At 56.1% G+C, this 21,125-nt stretch overlaps 1 protein-coding gene across 3 annotated transcripts in view; it reads left to right on the top strand.

The window, feature by feature from the left end:
- Window positions 1-21,125, top strand: part of FAM53A (family with sequence similarity 53 member A) — a 119,584-nt gene that overhangs the window by 87,142 nt on the left and 11,317 nt on the right. For all 3 annotated transcript variants that reach the window (XM_016951113.4, XM_016951116.4, XM_016951112.4), the window contains exon 5: window positions 4,615-4,690. In XM_016951113.4, coding sequence (XP_016806602.1) covers window positions 4,615-4,690 — 76 coding nt within the window. The remainder of the gene's footprint in view (window positions 1-4,614; window positions 4,691-21,125) is intronic.

Below are 21,125 nucleotides of genomic sequence, written 5' to 3'. Positions count from 1 at the left end.
CGCATGCCTGTAATCCCAGCTACTTGGGAGGCTGAGGCAGGAGAATCTCTTGAACACGGGGAGCAGAGGTTGCAGTGAGCTGAGATCGGGTCACTGCACTCCAGCCTGGGTGATAGAGTGAGACTCCGTCTCAAAAAAAGAAAACAAAAAACCCAGAAAGTGGCAAGTGTTGTGGAAGCTGTGGAGACGCCGAAACCCTCGTGCCCTGTTGGTGGGAACGTGAGGTGGTGCAGCTGCGGTGGGGAACAGCATGGCAGCTTCCAAAACGTTAAACAGAATCTCCAGGTGATCCTGAAATTCCGCCTCTGGGTACAGGCCCAAGGGAGTGGAAAGCAGGGGCTGGGACAGCTGCACCCACATTCACAGCAGCGCTTTTCCTGACAGCTAGGGGGCGTGGCCGCCCGAGTCCCTCGCAGGGGAACGCTACACAGGGGTCCATCCGTGCAGTAGACTATTACGCAGCCAGGATAAGGAAGGGGTTCTTCAATGTGCTTCAGGAAGGCGCACCTTCGGGACACCATGCTGAGTGAAACGAGCCATCGTCAGAGGACCCGTCCCACATAATTGAGTCGTTTATGCACTTGTCATTATGCACTTGTCTGAGTCACGTGGTAGGCAGGACACACACCTCACACACTCTGGGGGTCTGGGGTCTGCCTCGGTCCCCTGCATGAAACGGTGGGACTTCTAGAATCTGAAGGGCATCGGGTCTCGGCTATCTTAGCAGTCCCGCGAGGAGCCCGCGGCGGGAAGAGCTTACCGTGGAGGGGTGGGGAGTGTGGCTTTTGTCTAATGACATAGACCCCAGTAAGAGTCATAGGAGGCCGGGTGCGGTGGCTCACGCCTGTAATCCCAGCACTTTGGGAGGCTGAGGCGGGAGGATCATGAGGTCAGGAGATCAAGACCATCCTGGCTAACACGGTGAAACCCTGTCTCTACTAAAAATACAAAAAAAAAAAAATTATCCAGGCGTGGTGGCAGGCGCCTGTAGTCCCAGCTACTCAGGAGGCTGAGGCAGGAGAATGGCGTGAACCCGGGAGGCGGAGCTTGCAGTAAGTTGAGATCGCGCCACTGCACTCCAGCCTGGGCGACAGAGCGAGACTCCATCTCAAAAAAAAAAAAAAAAAAAAAAAAAGAGTCATAGGAAACCCGCAGCATTTTGGAGAGAATTCCTGGCACAGGCCCTGCTAGGCCAGCTAACGTCAGTCATGCTGCCTACAAAACAAAGAGAGCACTTCCAGTTTGGGCTAAAGAGGACAGGAACGGGACAACGAGGGTCCCCCTGAACTCCAGTGGGGAGGGGGAAAGGGGAGAAGACTCTGAAGCCTGGGCCGGGAGCATGAGAGCCACCGAGACTCCTGGGAAGAAGGGGTGCGCCAGTCAGCAACCTCGAAAGCTGTGCCCCCCCCCAGGGTTTCAGAACTGCTGCGGGCGGTGCCTGTGGGTGCCTCTGGGCAGCCCCACCATTGAGTGCAGGACGTGGGCAGAGCTCACCCTGCAGGGCCAGCAGGGAGCCCTGGGTCTCTGGGGTGCACGGAGGAGGCACCCCGAGGAGCCGCGTCCACACCTGGACCCGCAGGGAGAGGAGGGATGGGAAGTGTGGCTGGAGGGCGGCTGTGGCAGAACACGCTTTTCAAAAGTGGTTGCGCGTCGTCCCCTCCCTCACGCTCATCTTGCTCTGGGCCTCTCACAACCACACTCCGAGGCAGGCTCCATGCCCGGCCCCTGGAAGCTGGGTGCAGGGTCCTTCGGTGGAGGCAGAATGGGCGACTCCAGGCTGGGTCACCGGCACGGCTGTCTCCTGGGTTCTCCTGAGCACTTGCTCCTGGGACCTGGAGCTGGGCTGTGAGGAAGCCCCAGCCACACGGGGAGGATGGGGAGGCTGCGCTGGGAGTTCTGACTCCAGTCCCAGCTGAGGCCGCGCTGAGAGCACCCAGCCAATGCCTCCGACGTTGTGGAGCGGAAACAACCCCACCCCCACCGCCTACTCTGAATTCTGGGCCTGGAGGCCGTGGGCATCGTGAAATCGCCCGGTGGAAGCCGCTCAGCTTTGGAGTGGTTGGTGCTGCCACAGCAGACCCTGAACACCCGAGACTCAGCAGCCAGGTGGAGCCCGGTGTCTGCAGGTGGCGGGAGCAGGGTCTGGCTCAGATGCCAGCAGGCAGGTGTCCCAGAGAGAGGGGCAGGTTCCTGCCAAGGAGGAGATGTGGAGGCCCCACGTGTGTGTTGAGAGGGGGCAGGAGGGGGGCAGGGCCAGAGCCATGGGGAGTTGAGGTCCTGGGAGCAGCTGGCAGACAGCACTGTGGGAGCGGGACAGAGCACTGGGGGAGCCGCCGCAGGGTGGGGGTGGTGCTCAGTCTGGGTTTTCTTCGCTCTAGGCTGGGGATGCTTTTTCTGGAGTGGGGCGGGGGCTGCAGCGGACGCTCTGGGGAAGCAGGAGGAGGTGGGAGGGCGTGGGAGCAATGGTAGTCCCGGGAAGGGCCCCAGAGGATGGCCGTGTCTGTCGGAGGAAGGGGGCAGTGCAGTCCCTGTGCTGTCCTGGGGGAAGTAGGGTGGTCATGCGGTCCCAGCACTTGTTGGAGAGAGGGAGTGAGGGGCCCTGACCCGCCCTGAGTCTCAGTTGCGAGGCCAGGGCGCCGTGCGGCTTTGTGAGTGGGGGGCTCCCTGGGGTCTCTCGGGGATGTGCTGACCTTGGGTGTCCCCCACGCCCTGCACACTGAGGCCCCCTCCTGCCCACGGTATGGGACCCTCCACGTTCCTGTCCAGGGTCCAATTCCAGGCTCCAGGTCTGCGCCCTCAAACAGCACTGGGTGCCCCCACCCCAACCTGCGTAGGCAGCCACCGCCTACACCCCGCCTGAGCCCTCCCCATCTCCTTTCTACTCCGGCCGCTGCACACGTGGGGTCTGACTCAGCCCTTGGGCAGCCCTGGGTGGGTGCGGCAGCCTCGAGCCTTCTACCCCACCCATCCACACAGCCTGGGACCATCCTGGGTCTGCACCAGGCAGTCCCTTCCCGGGGGCAGGAACTTTCCTCGGGTCCTGTCCACCCCAAATGTTTAGAGTTGGGGGCAGCAGGGGCAGGCACCCTGCCTGGACTACCCCGCAATGATGGCCCCAGTGTGGCCTGGGCAGGGGTCTCTGAGGGCAGCCGGGCAGGGCTTTTCTGGCAGGCTGGAGGCAGCAGCTGTGCCCATGAGGGCTTGTGAGGGATGGGAACCCTCCTACCTGGCTGGCCCAAGGTGGCCTTGGCCCCGTCGCCCCGAGAACTGACACCGGCCAATGTCAGGCCTGCAGCAATCGCTGTCTGCTCTGCGTAGGGCACTGCCCAGAACGCCTGCCAGCCTCTGAGGCTCCACACCCCAGGCTCCCTGGGGCCATGTTTTGTGACATTGCTTCTTCCACTTTAAATCTGCTTAACCCTTTCTTTGGGGCAATTTCAGCATATCCTGAGGGGGCTCTTCAAGCTGCAGGCCGCACACACACTGCCAGGTGGTGGGGGCTACCTGGTGGGAGCCGTGTCAGTGGGGCCAGGGATGCTTGGGAGGGGCAGGGCTGCCTTCACCACCCAGAGCCAGGCTGGACCCCTCCAGTGCCAGGGTCTGTAGAGGGAGGAAGCCTCCTGGGACCATCGGCAGAGGGATGGGGTGCCAGGCCCCACCCTGCCCCTGAGCTGCCCCAGGCCATTCCTACCCACTGGGGCTTCCAGCCTTGGTCAGCAGGGTGTCCTCTCCTGTCCTGTGGTGGGCGGCCCAGCAGCCTCTGTCCCCGCCTCTCTGTTGCTGTGGTCGGCTCTGCCTTCTGCCCTGCAGAGGGGAGCCATCTCGCCCCTCAGGGACTGTGGCTGGCCTGTCTCTTGTGGGCCCCTTGAAGGTCTGGCTCTTCCCCTCCCCGTGGGTGACGATGCGTGGCTCCTGGGTGTGCCCACCAGCGTTTACCCATTCCACCCTCCTGGTGGCCCCACGCCTGCAGGCTGTTGCCATCCCATGTCTTATCCAAGGAAACTGAGGCACAGAGAGGCTCCTTGCTACTCGGCTCGCCCCACTCATACACACAGCTGGGCTTCCCACCGAGCAGGAGCCGCCGCACCGGGCTTGGGGAAAGGTGGCGAGAGGACGCAACCTCTGAACTCAGGGCCCTCGTTGTGAAATGCGCCACCCCCGAGCTGTGTCCCGACGGCTGGGAGATGGGAGAGGATGGAGGACAGGGCAGCCAGGAGGGCGGCCCCCATGACCTGAGTGCCGTGGCCTGGCCTGGTGGGTAGACGGAGGGGGTGTCCTGGAGTGGTGTGAGCCATGGCCCTGGTGGGCCGGCTTCCGAGCAGCCCCTCCCGCCGGAGCCGGCTCCTGCTGCCCTCAGACCCCTCCTGGGGCCCTAGTGGACTTCCTTCCCACGGTGGGTGGGCCGAGACCCCTGGGTTCCGGGACCGTCACACCCGCACTTGCCACTGCCGTACCCTACACCGGGTCTCGCTCAGCCTGGCCTCGCAGCTCCTGCCTGGCGGGGAGGGGGCGCGCGGAGGGGCCCAGACCTGAAATAATTCACTTTCTCTCCCCCCAGCTTTGAAGCGAGTCAATTTTTCAAACCACATTTGCTCTCTTATTGTTTATTTTCAGGCAGCAGCAGCAATTTTCGAGGCCGCTGCCGATACCCACCTCAGATATCTCTCGGGTCACCTGTCATTCCAGAAAGGTCAGCGATTCATTTAAAGTTTCATCACTCTTCACATAAGCAGGCAGACACCATTTCATTTGCCGCAGCCTTTGTGTGGGCCAGAGACCCCAGCCTGTCGCCGCCTTCCTGGCCGGGGAATTGACGGCAAGACCGGCACCTCTGCCTGTGTGTTGCACCCACTGCCCCTCCCTTGCCCCTGCAGCCACCTAAACAGACTTTCATTTGGAGGCAATTTGGGAGGTGGGGGCCCAGCTCCCCCGGCAGGGCTTCTTGCCCCAGATCTCTTAAAATGGAATTATCCAATTATGCCAGGCCCCCCTGCATCTCTGCCCAGCCACCGTGTGGATGACACCACCAGCCATGCATGAGGCAGGCCTGGTCCTGGGTGTAGCCGCCGGCACCACCATGAACCAGCCCTGGTGCCCTGGCACGCCAAGGTGACACCCACCGTCCCATCTCCCCGGCCCACCTCCACCATCCCACCTCTCCCGTCCTACCTCCCCCGGCCCACCTCCACTGTCCCACCACCCCCATCCCATCTCCCCCGGCCCACCTCCCCAGGCCCCACACAAGCTGGACTGGCCGCCCATCACCCCTCCCCCAGCCTCGCACTAGCTGGATTGGCCACCCGTCTAGTTTGGCACCTAGTCCCCATCGGGCACTTTGGGTCAGGCAGCCCACGTGCCAGGCCCTGCCATAGCTTAGGGCCCCCAGGAGGGACACATCCTCTCCCCAAGGAGCTCACAGCCCAGGGACAGGGGGTGCCAGGGGAGGGCAGGAGAGACAAATGTTGCTCCTGGGGAATGGGTGATCCTGGCAGGCCTTGAGGGTTGGGCATGGCAGATGGGGTGCATGGCAGATGGGGCGCATGGCAGATGGGGCGCAACCTGTTCTGCAGACTTTCCAGGTGTGGGCTGGGGGGTGCAGTGCACCCGGGAGGGGGCAGCAAGGCACAGGTGGGCGCAGGAGGAGGCCTAGGAGCTGGGATGACAGGGGCCGGGTCCCATGGAGCTCCTCCCGCCACGCCCTGACTGCTCAGCCCTGGCCTGTGTGAACGGTGGACGGATGGGCCCTTGAGGGCGGTGTGTCGGGAAGAGCAGCTGGAAGGGCGAGGCCGCTGCCTGGTGTCCCCACTGTACAGGGGGCCCCCGGAAAGCAGTGCCCAGGAAAGTGCAGGTTTTCCCTGCATGGGGGACCCAGGTGGGTGTCAGACCTGTTGCGGCTCCAGGGGTCCCTTGGGAGGTCTCTGGCCCTGCCCGTTGGCAGCCTGGGATGAGGTGGGGGCCTGACTCAGTGGACAGGGTCTGGAGGACTGTCCCAACCCCCACCCCCACCTCCACTGTGGCAGCTGGGGCAGGGCTGGGCAGGAGGGCTCTTGAGATGGAGGCCTCAAGACAGCTGGCCCTGGGCGTGGCCCTGGGGGGCGTCTGCCTGCTGTTCTAGGAGCCTTGAGCTTCTCGGCCCCTCCCTCCCGGGCTGGGCCCTGGGGCAGGGCTAGTCGCCATGTCCCAGACGTCGAGCCTAACAGCCTGGGCCTGACAGGAGCCGTCTCCTCCGAACCCGCACTTGCCCCGCAGAGGATGCAGTGGTACAGATGCTAAGACGGAAGACACAGCGACAGGGAAGTGGTCAGGGCTGGGTGCAGGGGGATTGCCTGAGCCGGGGAGGCTGAGGCAGGAGGATCGCTTGAGCCTGGGAGGTCCAGGCTGCCGTGAGCTGTGATCACACCACTGCACTCCAGCCTGGATGACAAAGCAAGACCCTGCCTCAAAAACGAAAAAGAAAAAGAAAAGAAGTGGTCAGGTGGAGCAGGGCAGAGGGGAGGCAAGCCGATGGGGACCGCGGTGTGCCGGCCACAGCAATGGCGCCTTTCTTGCTCACCCTGGCCGTGTGGGGCCTGCAGGGACAGTGCACACGTGGGGGCCCAGCCCCTGCCAGGGCCTCGGGTGGGTGGGTGGCCTCCTGGTGCAGCCCTGTCCTCCCCTACTGGGGCAGCAGTAGGGGAGGGGCTGAGGGTTAGAGGGAGAGTGGCTCCCTGGCCCCACCTGCCTATAGACATGGCTTTCTGGTTCATTCGGCCTGGGGAACTGCCGTGTCCACCTGCTGACTTGAGGGGCACCCTGAGGCTCCTGTGAGGGGGTGAACCCAGCTCCTGCGTGCCCCAACTTCAGGCCAGAGCCCTCCTCTGCAGAGGAGCCCCAACTCTGACCCCTTCTGGAGTAGGGCACCCGCTCCTGCCCCAGCCCTCAGCTCACCTCACACTGAAACTGGCAGCAGTGCTCGGCTCATCCCTGGCAAGGCAGCCCCCACCTCAGCTCAGCTGAGTGCCTGGACTCTGGCGAGGGGGGACTTGCTCAGTGGTCCCTGCATTAGGGAAGTGGCCTGTGCCCCAACCATAGCACCCAGCGAAAAGTGGGAGGGGCCTCGCCTAGGTGGGAGAGGGGGTCACACGTGGTGGGGCCTGCATCAGGGGAAGGGAGAGGGAGAGGAGGAGGGGGAGGAGAGGAAATAGGAGGGGGAGGGGCGGCAGTACCCCGAGGGACCGCCACAGCGCCATTCAGCCCACACCCTCTGCCCTGCCGTTTTCTTTCCTGGGGGCCAACACTCAGCGCCACTGGCCCCACTGGGACTCGGGGTGCCTGTGCAGGTGTCTGGGGTGAGTATGCGTGTGGCTGGCAGGTGGCGGGGTGTGTGGTATCTGTGCATGTGTGTTTGACCAGTGTGGGTATGTATGTGTGTGTTGTGAGGGGGCGCAGCCTCCCAGCGGGCCAAGCGGGGTGGGCTGGGCTGGGCCAAGGCCCGCCTAGGCTCTTGCAGAGGTAGGGAAGGTGCTCTGGTACCCCGGGCTGAGGGCAGTCCCCACCCTTGAAAATTGTGCTATTTGCACAATTCTTTCTCATGCATTCCACCTGTGCTGACGAGGGCCCACGCCTCCCCATCCTCCTGTCCAGTGCTGCTCCCGTGGCTGTGGGGCCTGGGGCCACTCATTTGGCCTCTGTGCCTTGTCTCCTTGTCTGTGAAACACTGGAGATGTCCCTCAGGTCCAGGTGCCATGCCCTGCCCCTGATGGGCTCCTGGCTGGCCCGAGTCCCACTGTGCTTCTGCTCCAGCCAAGTACCGGGCGGAGTTGTTGGAGCTGACGGCCCTGCGCTCCGGCACCCGGGATCCCCTGGCCTCCGGCGAAGTCCCAGGCAGGGTTGGAGCCGACGGCCCTGCGCTCCGGCACCCTGGATCCCCCGGCCTCGGTGACGAAGGGTCTGCCAGGCCAGGAGGGAAGCGGGCCGGGGAAGGAACGCGGTGCTGCACCCGCACGCACCCCTGCGCACGCCGCAGAGAGGAGAGAGAAAGATAACTGATGGGTAGTATTTTAAGGCATATTAACCCAATTACAAGTATATTTTTACAATCATGACTCCAACATTTGTCACGCAGCATTTATTAGCCCCAGAGCTGGGCTGTGCCACGTGAAGGCTGTGAAACAGCAGCATTTCATTACGCTCCGCCCGCCGGGCTCCATCCTGCGGCTCTTAAACCGCATGATTTTATCAAAATCTTCGGAAATTGAAGCAATCACTAAAAGGTGTCGGGGAATTAAAATGTCCTGTCTCAGTGTAAGAGATACACTTCTCGTAACATATATCAGTGGCTCTTTTTTTTTTAAAGACACATTACTATGCAGAGAAAAGGCATCAAACCGGGAGGGGGTGCGTTCCAGAAGGATCGGACGACAGCAATTCTTCACGCTTAAAAATCGTCTCCTGAGGGACGTGCTGCCTGCAGAACTGCTTCTGCGGCCGCTCTGGGAGTGCCAACGTGGCTGTCTTACCGACTTCCTTTCTCAGCCTCATTGTTTGGGGATTGCGGCCCCCGTCAGCCTCTGCTTTGAGGAAACAGATCCAGGCAGCCCCTGAACCAGAGTGGGGGTCCTGGCTCCCGTCCGTGCCCCTCTGGGCCAAGGGCCTGGCGGAAGGCGCAGCGTTTGGAGTCGGCCCCACGTTTTTCCCGCACACTCCATGCAGCTGCGGCTGCACGCCTCGGATCAGAGCAGGCAGTCCCCTGTGCCTTCCCCACCGCCCAGGGCCTCGGTGGAGCTGTTTTTCTCCCAGAATCTTCTCCCACTTACCTCCCCACAGCCGGAGAAGGGGCAAGAAGGGGCTGGGCCCCTAGGGGCTCACAAAGGGGGTGCGTAGGCAGCAGCAGTGGCCTTCGGCTGGGCCTGGGGGTGCAGCTTGGCTCTCAAAGGGCACCTTCCAGGTGTTTCTTTTAGAACAGTCCTGGGGTTCCCACGAGGTCATTCTGCCAAGGTCCTCAGTTCTTTTTGGAGCCTCGCTCTGTTGCCGAGGCTGGAGTGCAGTGGTGCGATCTCAGCTCACTGCAACCTCTGCTTCTCAGGTTCAAGCGATTCTCCTGCGTCAGCCTCCTGAGTAGCTGGGATTACAGGCGCCCGCCACCACATCCGGCGAATTTTTGTATTTTTAGTAGAGATGGCGTTTCACCATGGTGGCCAGGCAGGTCTCGAACTCCTGACCTCATGTGATCTGCCTGCCTAGGCCTCCCAAAGTTCTGAGATTACAGGCGTGAGCCACCGCACCCGGCTGGTCCTCAGTTCTTTGGGACGATGGGCTGTACCACCCAGGTGCCCCCTGCAGCCACATAGGGCTGGATGGGGCAGGAGGCACTGTTGGGGGGCCCCGGAGGGTTTGACTTCCCCTCTCAGGAACTTGGGACTGTTTAGGGACCCACACTGTGCTGGGTCAGTTCTGAGGGAGGGGCTGGGGGTCTGGAGCAGGCAGGGGGCACACCTGTGTGGGGTGTGTGGCTCTCCAGGGCCCTGGGCCCAGCAGCATGGTTCCTGGGCTCCTGCCTGGCCCCGAGGAAGAACCTGGTCCCCCAGTGCGTGTTTGCTGTGGGGTCTGAGTTGGGGGTAGACATGGGGGCACGGGGCAGTCCTCAGGGCTCCCCTCACCTCAAGCTGTGTCGGGCTGGTGGGGTTCTGCTGGGTTTGAGTTTAGGATGGGCAGTGGTGGGGGGAGGAGCAGAGGCAGGGGAGTGAGGGGACCCTCGAGGGGGACCCCTGATAGAGAGCCAGGCGGCTGAGGGCCCTGCCAATGTCTCGCTGGAGCCCAGGGGTGCCCGGTGTCTGTGTTCTCCAGATGCCCTTGGTGTCTGGGGAGCCCAGGCCTGTGGGAAGAGGCTGGAGTCCCAATGAGGGAAAAGAAGGCCCTGCCCCACTGGCTCCAGAGATGCCAGAGGAGCTGCCTGTCCCCTCTCGGAGCCTTGGTGGCCTGGATGTTGAAGTAGGGGAGATGCGATGCTGGAGGGAGGCCCCGAGGAGGGTGCGGAGCTGCCCAGGGCGAGCCCCCGGGGGCCTTTCCCACCTGCCAGGGGCTGTCTCCCTCTCCTCCGTTTCTCCGTCTCTCTCTCCCACTGTCTCTGTCTCTCCCCACTCTGTCTCTGTCTCTTCCCCATCTCTGTCTCTCCCCTTGTCTCTGTCTCTCCCCTTGTCTCTGTCTCTCTCTCTCTCTGTCTTTTCCCCTTTTAAAGGAAGTTTCATGGGAGAAGTACAGTTGGGAATCTGGAAGCAACCCGCATGTACCATGTGGCACGGCCTCGGTGGAGGCCACAGCAGCGCGCGGCGGGCGGACACCGTGTGAGTGAAAGAGCCAGTCCCTGAAGGTGCCCTTCCATCTGGTCCCTGTAGAGGGCATGCCTGCAGTGACACAGCTGTGGAAATGGAGGGCAGATGAGTGGTGTCTGGATCGGGTGGTGTGGTGGGCAGTGGAGGGCCAGGAGGGTCCTTGAGGTGGGAACAGCGCCCACATCTGGACGGTGTAGCCAGCGTTGGGCGGTGACACTGGCCACAGCTTGGCAAGAGGGTACCTTTGGGGGAGGGTGGGTGGGGGCGCACTGGATCTCTTTGTGTTGTTTCTCATAACTGTATGTGGAACTACAATTTTCTCAAAGTAAAAAGTTTAATTGAAAACAATACGTGGCTATAATAAAAAATCCGGACAGCATGGAATTATGTAGAGGGGACCTGCCAGCCCAGCGTCCCTCAGCCTGGCCCCGTGCTCACAGGAGGGGACCTGCCAGCCCAGCATCCCTCAGCCTGGCCCCGTGCTGCGAGGACATGAGTCAGAACTCAGCCCCCGCCAGACCATGCATGGTCCCTGGAGGTGGCCTGGTGATTCTGTGGGTGTGGCCTGGTAGTGGCCTTGGAGCCAACCCTCCCCTCGTCCCTCTGTCTCTGTGTGCAGTTTTTGCCCAGCGCAGGAGCAGGGACCCTCATGGGCCACATCAGCAGGGACAGGCAGCAGAGGCTGGACGGCCACTCTTGTGGCCCCACGTCTCAAGATAGTGGTGCTGGTCCCCATTGAGCTCAGCCATGCCTTGGGCAGACAGTGACCGGGGTCACACCCAGTCCTGTGGACCCTCACTGAGTGCCTGCACCACAGAGAGGATGAGCCTGGCCTCTGGGATGGGACTCTCCTCTGACAGCACAAGAGAGGAAGAGACAAAGGGCCCCAGTAGACCACAGATGGGCCTACCTGAGGCCTCTCAACACATCAGAGCTGGTGCCTGGACTGAGTTGCAATTCTGCTGCTTCCTCTCTGCCCGGCTGGACTGGGGACCGGGCCTGGCTCCTGGGAGCTGTGTGCTGGCGCTTCCCACGGTGCTGGGTAAGCTCCAAGTGTCCTGCCAGACTTTGCAGTGTCAGGAGGGGTCTGTGCACAGGACAAGGGCTGCTTGGTGCTGTTTTTTTGTCTGCCGTCTGTGCCACGATTTATACCAGTGGTGACTTCCCAGGGCTCCCACCAACCCCAGCCCCACCCCACCAGCCACGTAAAGTGTCAGTGGTTTCTGATGTGCCCAGCACCACCAAGCCTAGGGGTGGGGCAGCCCTGCTGTCCCCGGCCTGTGGTGGACCCCCAGCCTCTGCATGCCCCTTCTCAGCCCTCAATAGACAAAAGCCTGGGAGGGTCAGCAGGGCGCCAGGATGTGGGGAGCCTGTCCTGGCCACTGTCCAATGGCCATGCAGGACCATGGCAGCGTCTGTACAAAGAGGGGCTGGTGGGGCTCCTGCTGCCCGCCTTCTTGCACCCCTGCCGCTGGGGCCCTGTGGCCGTCCAGAGCCTGGAGGTGGGCGGGGGTCCCTGTGGGCAGAGGGACCAGTTGTGCGTTTCTGTCCTTTCAGTGGCTGCGTCTTCCCTGTCCTCTGACTCCTGTGGGAGCTGGAATCTGTGCCTCCCCGTCCCTGGCATGTTGGCACTGGCTGGGTCCCATGGTGCTTTGGTTGGTCCCCGATGAGCAAGCTGTGTCTCCATCCTGTGGGGGGATGGGGTGGCAGACGGCCCAGTGGGCACGTGCACGGCTTTGCCTGGGGCCGGCAGTCTGCAGGAGGAACAGACGTCCCCCTCCACACCCGAGAGCTCCTTCCTGGCAGCAATGCATATTACGAAGGAGATGTGAACTTTGTAAAACTTAAGCACCTTACACATTTTTTTTTAAGAGACAGGGTCTTGCTCTGTTGCCCAGGCTGAAGTGCAGTGGCACCATCACGGCTCACTGCAGCCTCCAACTCCTACACTCAAGTGATCCTCCTGTCTCAGCCTCCTGAGTAGCTGGGACTACATGTGTGGAGCCACCACACCCGGCTAACTTTTGCATTTTTGCAGAAATGGAGTCTCCCTATGTTGCCCAGGCTGTTCTCCAACTCCCAACCCCAAGCAATCTGCCTGCCTTGGTCTCCCAAAGTGCTGGGATTACAGGCGTGAGCCACTGCACCTGGCCTAAAACTATTAAAGCATAGATCCACATTACCAGATTTTTGAAAAGAAGATAGAGAAGAGAACCCAAAATAATCATGATGACAGTAATACCCCCACCGTGGGGGGTGCCTTTTGTGCCTGCTTGTATACCCCGGGGGGCAGTGCCTCTATCATCCTTTTTTCATGAGGGGAAACTGAGGCTGGGGATTGTTAGATCCTGCCCAGGGTCCCCCCACAAGGAGAAGGGGACACAGGCTGGGGCAGGTGCTGGGTCCCTCCCCTTCTTCCACCTCCAGGAAGTCTTCCAGGCTGAGCCCTGACCTGGTGACCTGTGAATCGGTTTATCTGTCCATCCTGCCTCCTGCTATGTGGGGCCGCTGGAGGCGGGGCCGCTGCTGGCTCCCAAGGGAAGGAGGGAATCTGCCCAGAAGGGGCTCAGGGACTTCGCAGAGGAGGCTCCGGCTTGGCTGCCCTGCTGGCAGCCTGGGGGGACCTGGGGCCCGTGGTGCCCCTCCCTGCAGCGGTCTCTGCTCACCCTTGGCCCCGGGAGCTGCCCCCAGCGGCCCCTGCTCTCCCTCGGGTCGGCCTTCCGCGACGCCGCCCTGCCCTAGACCGTATTTCCTGCTTGTTGGTGTCACAGACTTTGCCACGCAGGGTCAAGAGTTACCCTGCCCCGTCCTTTGTGTTCTAAATTTAATTGTTGCACTCCTTTTCTCCCTTAAAAAGATCAGTAAAAACTGTTAATTTGATCAATACTTAATTTTTTCACCCGAGCGCGCGTCTTCTGCTGGCCCGTGATAAGCTGGCGGCAGGGCAGAGGGACAAGTGAATTGTCAGGAATTTCTCCAGTCTCCCGCGGCCACTCCACCACTTAGAGCCGTGTAATTTATACCCCGGCAGCCGCTCTGCAATTACCCTGTCTATTGCTGTCGACAGTATCGCGCTATCTTTTAAATAGATCCGGCCTGGCTGGTCCAGACGAGCGTCCAGGACAAATGACGCCATCCCTCATCCCGCAAGCCCTAAAGAGATAAGTCCCTTAAAGAGGGGACCATTTATCAGCTGATACAAGCTGGATACTTACAAGCCCACTTCTTTGTTTGGGCTCTTTTCAGATTTCCAAAGCTATTGATCTACCGAGGGGGGAGCCGGGTTGGGGCGTGGGGCGCGGGGCGACTGTCAGGGGCGGCCCTGGGCCTGAGCTCACCCTACTCGGAGGGGCCCTGGCGTGGCTCCGGGCCGCGGTCCAGCCTCCCCTGGCCTGGGCTGAGCGCACCTGCCGCGCGGGCTTCCCTCCTGCGGGCGCGCGGGGACGTGGGTGCCTCTGCTGACTCCAAACCTCTGGGTTGCAGACCAGGCGCCTGGGCCAAGCCCTGGACCCGCGAGGCCGGTGTCGGGAAGGCTCAGATGCCCCCGGCCCCCGACCCAGGACCTGGTGCCTCTCTGGCCGCCACCGGCTCCCGCACAGGACGCCTGTGTCCCCGCCGGCGGAGAACGCCCGACCCTCTGCCGCGCCCGCTCGTGCTCCGCATGGGCCCTCGGCCCTGGGCACTGGGGAGAAAATGACCCAGCTGGGCTGGGATGGGGCAGCAGCTGCCCCGAATCAGGGCCGGTTCCGTTGCCATAGGCTAGCCTGGCAGGGTGTGAGCGGCCCCGCGCCCCGCAGCCAGGACCTCGGCCATGTGCCCTGCAGACGCCCCTCCTGCGGGGCCCGTGTCTGGGGGGCTCCAGGCGTGTGCGGGTGGGACGTGGTGTGCGGCGCCCACTCAGGCGCTCCCGCGGCCGCCTCTCCTCCCTGTGGGCAGCGATGGCAGGGGCTGCCTGGGCTCTGCGGCGAACTCTGTTCCCTCCTGCTCCTTCCACCCAGGCCTCAATCACCTCCTTCCTTCCATGCTGTGAAGATCCTGCCCTCCCATCCCCAGGCTTCCAGGCTCTCCAGTGTCACGGCCCTGGGTTCACCCTGGCTTGGCCCAGGAGAGGGGCTGGGCAGGGGGTGCAGAACCGCGTGTCGGGGGCCCCTGGGTGTGGCCGGCGCCCGGGAGCCCTAGGGCCCCTCTCCTGCCCCTGTTTTCCCCCAGGAAGGACCGCAGCGCCCCCCAGCCTCCGGGATCCCGCCCCCTGGCCCCCTCGGCCTTGCTCAGGAATCCTGGGCTTGGGCCCTGCCCCTCCGGGACTTTGCGGGTAATCTGTGTGGTGTCGGCCTCGCGCCCTCCAGGCCTGCGCGCTCTGACGCTGCCTCCCGGAGCCCTCGCTCCGCCCACAGAGACTGATGGGGCCGCGTGTGGACGTGGCTGGTGCGCGCCGTGCACAGCCGGTCATCTGTTTGGTCTTAATTTAGAAAACCTTCACGAGATTATTACGTGGCATTTTTTTTTCCCTGTGGTGTTTGATGGTATCAGGTGGGTTCAGAGCTCAGCCTCTCCAGTTTATCTTCCTCAGAGAGCTGCATTAACACGTAGGCACAGCGGCCCGACAAACCCCACAGAACAAATAGAAACGATCTTAGCAGCGTCTCTCTTTAAAAATAGCATCCATTTATCATCCAGCCGGATGGTGCTGGGCTCAGCCTGTGGTCTGGGGTGACCGACTGCTTGGGCTTAAATATCCACTCTCCCGTTTCACTGTATTTAAAGTCTTCTCTTTCTACCCTGCACCCAAGAAGGAGGCCCCCAAAACTTGTGTCAGCAGCCAGAAAGGGGTGGGCAGCTGGCATTCGGGGTGGAGCTTCCCAATTTGTAAAGGAAGGAGGAGCCCTGGAGGGTGACCTCCTGCGGCCCTCTGGGGAGTCCCTCAGCTCAGGGTCTCTGGGTTTCCTTCTGCTGCTAAGATCCCTCTCTGGGTCATGCTTTCCCTCCAGAGACTCCCAGGCCCCTGGATGGATCCCAAACTCACACCCAGAAGGAGCTGAAAGTAGGGTAGGGCCTCAGGGCAGACCATGTGCTCAGAAGGAACCAGGACCTACCTATTCCTTTGTCCACTCACAATAACATGAACTAGGGTATTTGATGTGCAGGTGGGCCCTGTGTGGGGTGTTGCAGTTGCTGTGGGAAACAAGACTGACTGCCACCCCATCCTGGCAGAGCTTCCCATGCCATGGCCAACACTCTCTGTAGGAATGTCATGGGGTACATGTGCATGCGCATTCTCTCTCTCTCCTCCATTCCTGGCAAGTACAGGGGTGGCTGGCTTCTTCAGGTGCATCACAGGTCCCGGAGTGCAGAGTCCACAGTGTGTCCAGAGTGGGGCCAGCCTGCAGAAATAAACCCTAATGCAACAGTGAGTACAATAAATGTAAATGAGTTAGACTCAATGATCTGAAAGTAGAGACTTACAGGTTGAACGAAAAACAAACTGCTGCTGTATGCTCCTTAGAGAAGACACATTTTAAAGGAGAAAGGGCACAGAAAGATTGAAAATCAAGGGATGGAAAAGAGATACACCAGGCAAATATGTACACCCAAAGCAATGTGGGATAGCAATTCTAATGTCAGACAAAATAGAAATAAGGCCAAACAAATCACAAAAGACAAAGAAGAATATTAGGGACTAGTTCAAAAGAACAACAGACCAAGAACATAGAATGATTATATATATATATATATATATATATATATATATATATATATATATATGTATATATGCATTAAATAATATAGTCTTAGAACATATAAAACTATAACTGAGAATATTACCAGGAGAAATATATGACTAAACTGTGTTATTTAGAATTTTTGACAAATTCCTCTTATAAAACAATAGATTAAATATACAAAAGTAAGTCTATTTAATTTGAATGGCATAATAAATTAATTGAATTACCTCTATTATCTATCAGTTTACACATCTCATGGAGAATACAGATTTCTTTTGTGCACAGTTATTATTCACAAAAACAGGCCATGTGCTAGGCTACTGTATGGTCACCTTCAGAGGCAACCTACCCAAAATTTGTTTCAAATATTGGGAACGGATGGCTTCACACATACACACCAACAGGGCTTGAAATGGTTTGGATTGTTTGCATAACTGAGGTCTCTGAGGAGAGCAGGGCAGGCCTCCCAAGCAGGTCAAGAATGGCTTGAGAGAGCAAGGAATGGAAAGGTTTTTATTGTGCTTCAGGGCTGGACCTGGTTGAGAGTTTTCATGTGCAGGCAGGGCCTTTTGTGGTTTGAATTCCCCACCAGCATCAAATGAGGGAGCACCCGGGCTTTCTTATCAGCTTGTCCAGATGTGGGGCACAGGAGAAAAGGGAGGGATGCTTAAAAGCTGTTGGCAGGCAGACATCAAAAAATGGAGTCAGGCTGCTTATTTCAGCCACAAGAGAAAATGTGATAAATTTCAAAGAATTGGCATAATAAAGACTGTATCCTTTCACTATAATGCAATACAATAAATAAAAGAATTGTAAAAAAAAAGGAAAGTCCAGATATCTGGGAAGAAAAATCGTAAGTACTGAATACCCCTGGTTAAGAGAAAAATCATAAAGAAATTATGCAACATTTAAAGCTCTGTGTGTCAGGAGCTGTGAGACATACCCAAAGCAGTACCTAGAGAAAAAAAATTATGATTTTGAATAAACTTATCAGAATACAAACAAAAGTCAAAAATAAATAAGCAAAGCATTTAACTCAATAGGCTAGAAAAAGAACTAAAGATATAGCTAAGGAAACAAGATGTAAATAAAGAAAAAGCAGAAAGCAGTGAAATAGAAAACATCTTTAACATTAAAAAGTCAGAGAAGATTTTCAAAGCTAAAACTGGACGTTGTAAATATAATAAGACAGGCAGTACTGATGACAAAGGAGAGAAGAAGCAAAGTAAATATAGAATGAAAATGGAAAATAATGGCAAAAATAATGAAGGGAAAATTATGAATGACTATACACTAGTATATTCAGAAAGCCCAAATAAAACGAATGCATTTCTGTAAAAATATAAAATGCCAAATTGACGCCACAGTAAATAGAAAATGTAAAAGACTAATATCCATGAAAGAAATTGAAATGGAAAACAAATAATTCCCCACTAAAAATCTTCAAGAAAGAGAAATTATTTCTCATGTAAACTCTTCCAGAGAACAGAAAAAAAAAGAAATGTCCTGCAGCTCATTTTATGGGCAAGCAACACTCTTATTCCAAAATCAGAAAAGACAATTGTAAGGCCGTTCAATAAAAAAATTATAAATAAAATATAACCAACCAACCCCAAGTGTATGTTTCTAAAAATCATTATCAAATAGGTTTATTTCAGGAATGCAAAGATGGTTCAACATCAGAAAAATCTATTGCCATGATGTACCTCGTGAATGGACTAGAGGGGAAGAATTGCATGATTATCTTTACAGATTAAAAAAGGATTTGATAGCACTGGATCTCTATTTATTGTTTAAACTCTCAGAAAACTAGTAATGGACAGAACATTTTCTTAACTTGATCAAAAGCTACCTATTTAAAGACTGACAGCAAACATCACTATTTATTAGAAAAACTTTACACAGCATCTCCCATAGGAGCGAGTACGAGATAAAGGAATATCATGTCTATTTCTCAAATTCATCACCAGGATGAATAGAATAAGACAAGAAAAATGCATAGGAAGTACTGGATTGGAAAGGGAGGAACACACTGCTATCATATGCAGATGATGTGATTACCTACACACAAAGCCCAACAGAATCTGCAGATACATCACTAGAACTTATAAAACGATTTAGCAAAGCTGACTGATACAAGATCATTGTATCATTGTCCATTTATGCATAATAAATTACTCTCAAGTTTAGCAGCTCAGAACAATAAACATTTATTTTTCCAAAGCATGGGAGCAGGCACTTGGGAGCAGCTAAGTTGGGTGGTTCTGGCTCAGGGTCTCTCAGGAAGCTGAGATTGAAGTGCTGGCTGGAGCTGAAGTCACCTGAAGCCTTGCCTGGGCTGGAGAATTCGTCTTGAGGATAGCTCCACTCATAGAAGACCTCATCTCCTTACTGGCATTGGTGGAAGGTTCTTTCCTGACCATGTGGACCTGCCTGTACTTGGATGTCCTCATGACACAGCAGCTGCCCCCACCCCCAGGCAAGTGACCTGGAAGCCAGCAAGTAAGGAGGGCACCACAGGGCCTTTGATGGCCAGTTCTCGGCAGTCATGCACCATCATTTCTGCCGCATTCTGTTCATAAGAAGAGATCACTAAGCACAGCCCACACTCAAAGCGAGTGGAATTAAGCTCCACCTCTTGAAGGGAAGGGCACTGAAGAATCTGGGAGCATATTTGTAAACCACCACAATTATCTTACAAACATCACTAGTGTTCTGAGGGAAAACAGGAACTGCAAATGGGGAACCACCACAACAGTGTTGAAACAATCGAGGACCTAGGAATTCACCTGAGGAAGAACGCACCAGACCCTATTTGGAGAATGGGAAAATCCCAGTCTGCTGAAAAGGCGGGCATGAAAGCAGAGCTGCATCACAGCCGCCAATGGCTGACTCAGCATTAAGAATGCTAGTATTCCCTGAATTAATCTGTAAATTAAATATAATTCAAATGAAAGATTTTTGGGAAGTGTAATAAACTAATTTTAAAATGTACATTGAAAAATGAAGATACAAGAACATCTTAGACAGTCTTTGAAAAGAAAGAGCAAAGGGAGGGGGAATTACCCTACATTTATTAAAATATTAAATATAAATTAAAATACAATCATTTAAAATTTATTAAAATTGCCTACAGTTATAAAATGTATTAAAATATGCTATAAAGACATAAAAACAGTATGCCAATGGCACTGGAACAAATAAATAATAAAACTGAAGACAGATTCCCCCTGATAAATCTGTTTTTTGTGGCAGCTTGATGTCACAGGGTGATATAATATGTCTTTGGAAAGGGAAGAGGTTTTTTTTTCTTTTTGAGGCAGAATCTTGCTCTGTCACCTAGGCTGGAGTGCAGTGGCACGATCTCAGCTCACTGCAACTTCTGCCTCCTGGGTTCAAGCGATTCTCCTGCCTCAGCCTCCTGAGTAGCTGGGATTACAGGCATGCACCACCACGCCTAGCTAATTTTTGTATTTTTAGTAGAGATGGGGTTTCACCATGTTGGTCAGGCTGATCTTGAACTCCTGGCCTCAAATGATCTGCCTGCCTCGGCCTTTCAAAGTGCTGGGATTACAGATGTAAACCACTGTGCCCGGCCAGAAAGGGAAGAGGTTTTAAAAATGCCTGCTGTTTTTAAGCAACAGGTTTGGGAAAAGCTTCATGACATGTGGTCTGGGTAATGATTTTTTGGATATGACCCCAAAAGCACAGGCAACAAAAGAGAAAATAGATAATTGGGACTATGTCACACTAAAAAGTTTTTGCACAGTAAAGGAAACAATCAGCAGAGTGAAGAGACAACCAGTGGAATGAGAGAAAATGGTTATAAACTGCCCATCTGATGAGGGGTTCATTTCGAAAATAAACAAGGAACTCAAACAACCCAATAGCAGGAAAACAAATAACCTGATTGAAAAATTGGCAAAGGACCTAAGTAGACATTTCTCAAAAGAAGACACACAAATGGCCAACGGGTTGTAAAAAGGCACCCAGTGTCATGAACAGTCAGGGAAATCAAAATCACAATCCCAGTGAGATATCACCTGACACCTTTTAGAACAGCTACTATCAAAAAGATGAAAGATAACAAGTGTTGGTGAGGATGTGGAGAAAAGTGGAAAAGAGTACAGAGGTGCTTCAAAAAATTAAGAATAGACCACCACACGATTCAGCAATTCAACTTCTTCTTTTTTTTTTTTTTGAGATGGAGTCTCGCTCTGTTGCCCAGGCTGGAGTGCAGTGGCGCGATCTTGGCTCACTGCAAACTCTGCCTCCCAGGTTCACACCATTCTCCTGCCTCAGCCTCCCGAGTAGCTGGGACTACAGGCACCCGCCACCACGCCTGCCTATTTTTTTTTTTTTTTTTTTTTTTTAGTAGAGACGGGGTTTCACCGTGTTAGCCAGGATGGTCTCGATCTTCTGACCTCGTGATCCGCCCGCCTCGGCCCCGCAAAGTGCTGGGATTACAGGTGTGAGCCACCGTGCCCGGCCTCAACTTCTGAGAATATATTCAAAGAAAATAAAATCAGCTTCATGGCTGGGGGGGTGGACCACCTGAGGTCAGGAGTTTGAGACCAGCCTGGCCAACATGATGAAACCCCGTCTCTACTAAAAATACAAAAAATTAGCTGGGCATGGTGGTGCATGCCTGTACTCCTAGATACTCGGGAGGCTGAGGCAGGAGAATCGCTTGAACCCAGGAGGCAGAGATTGTGGTGAGCCGAGATCGTGCCACTGCACTCCAGCCTGGGCAACAAGAGGGAAACTCCGTCTCAAAAAAAAAAAAAAAAAAAAAATCAGTCTCACCAAGAGAGACCTGCACGCCCATGTTCATGATAGTACTATTTGTAACAGCCAAGATATGGAATCAATCTAAGTATCCATTGACAGATGAATAAAGGAAATGTGGTCTATATACACAACTGAGTACTACTCAGCCTTTAAAAAGAAGGAAGCTGGGTGAGGTGGCTCATGCCTATAATCCCAGCACTTTGGGAGGCTGAGGCGGGAGGATTGCTTGATCCCAGGAGTTCAAAGCCAGCCCAAGCAACATGGTGAAACCCTGTCTCTACTAAAAATACACACACACACA

Source organism: Pan troglodytes, chromosome 3 (genome assembly GCF_028858775.2).
Source record: "Pan troglodytes isolate AG18354 chromosome 3, NHGRI_mPanTro3-v2.0_pri, whole genome shotgun sequence".
Lineage (NCBI taxonomy): Eukaryota > Metazoa > Chordata > Mammalia > Primates > Hominidae > Pan > Pan troglodytes.
The sequence above is the reverse complement of the archived record's forward strand: the minus strand, read 5'-3'. Positions and strand labels throughout refer to the sequence as shown.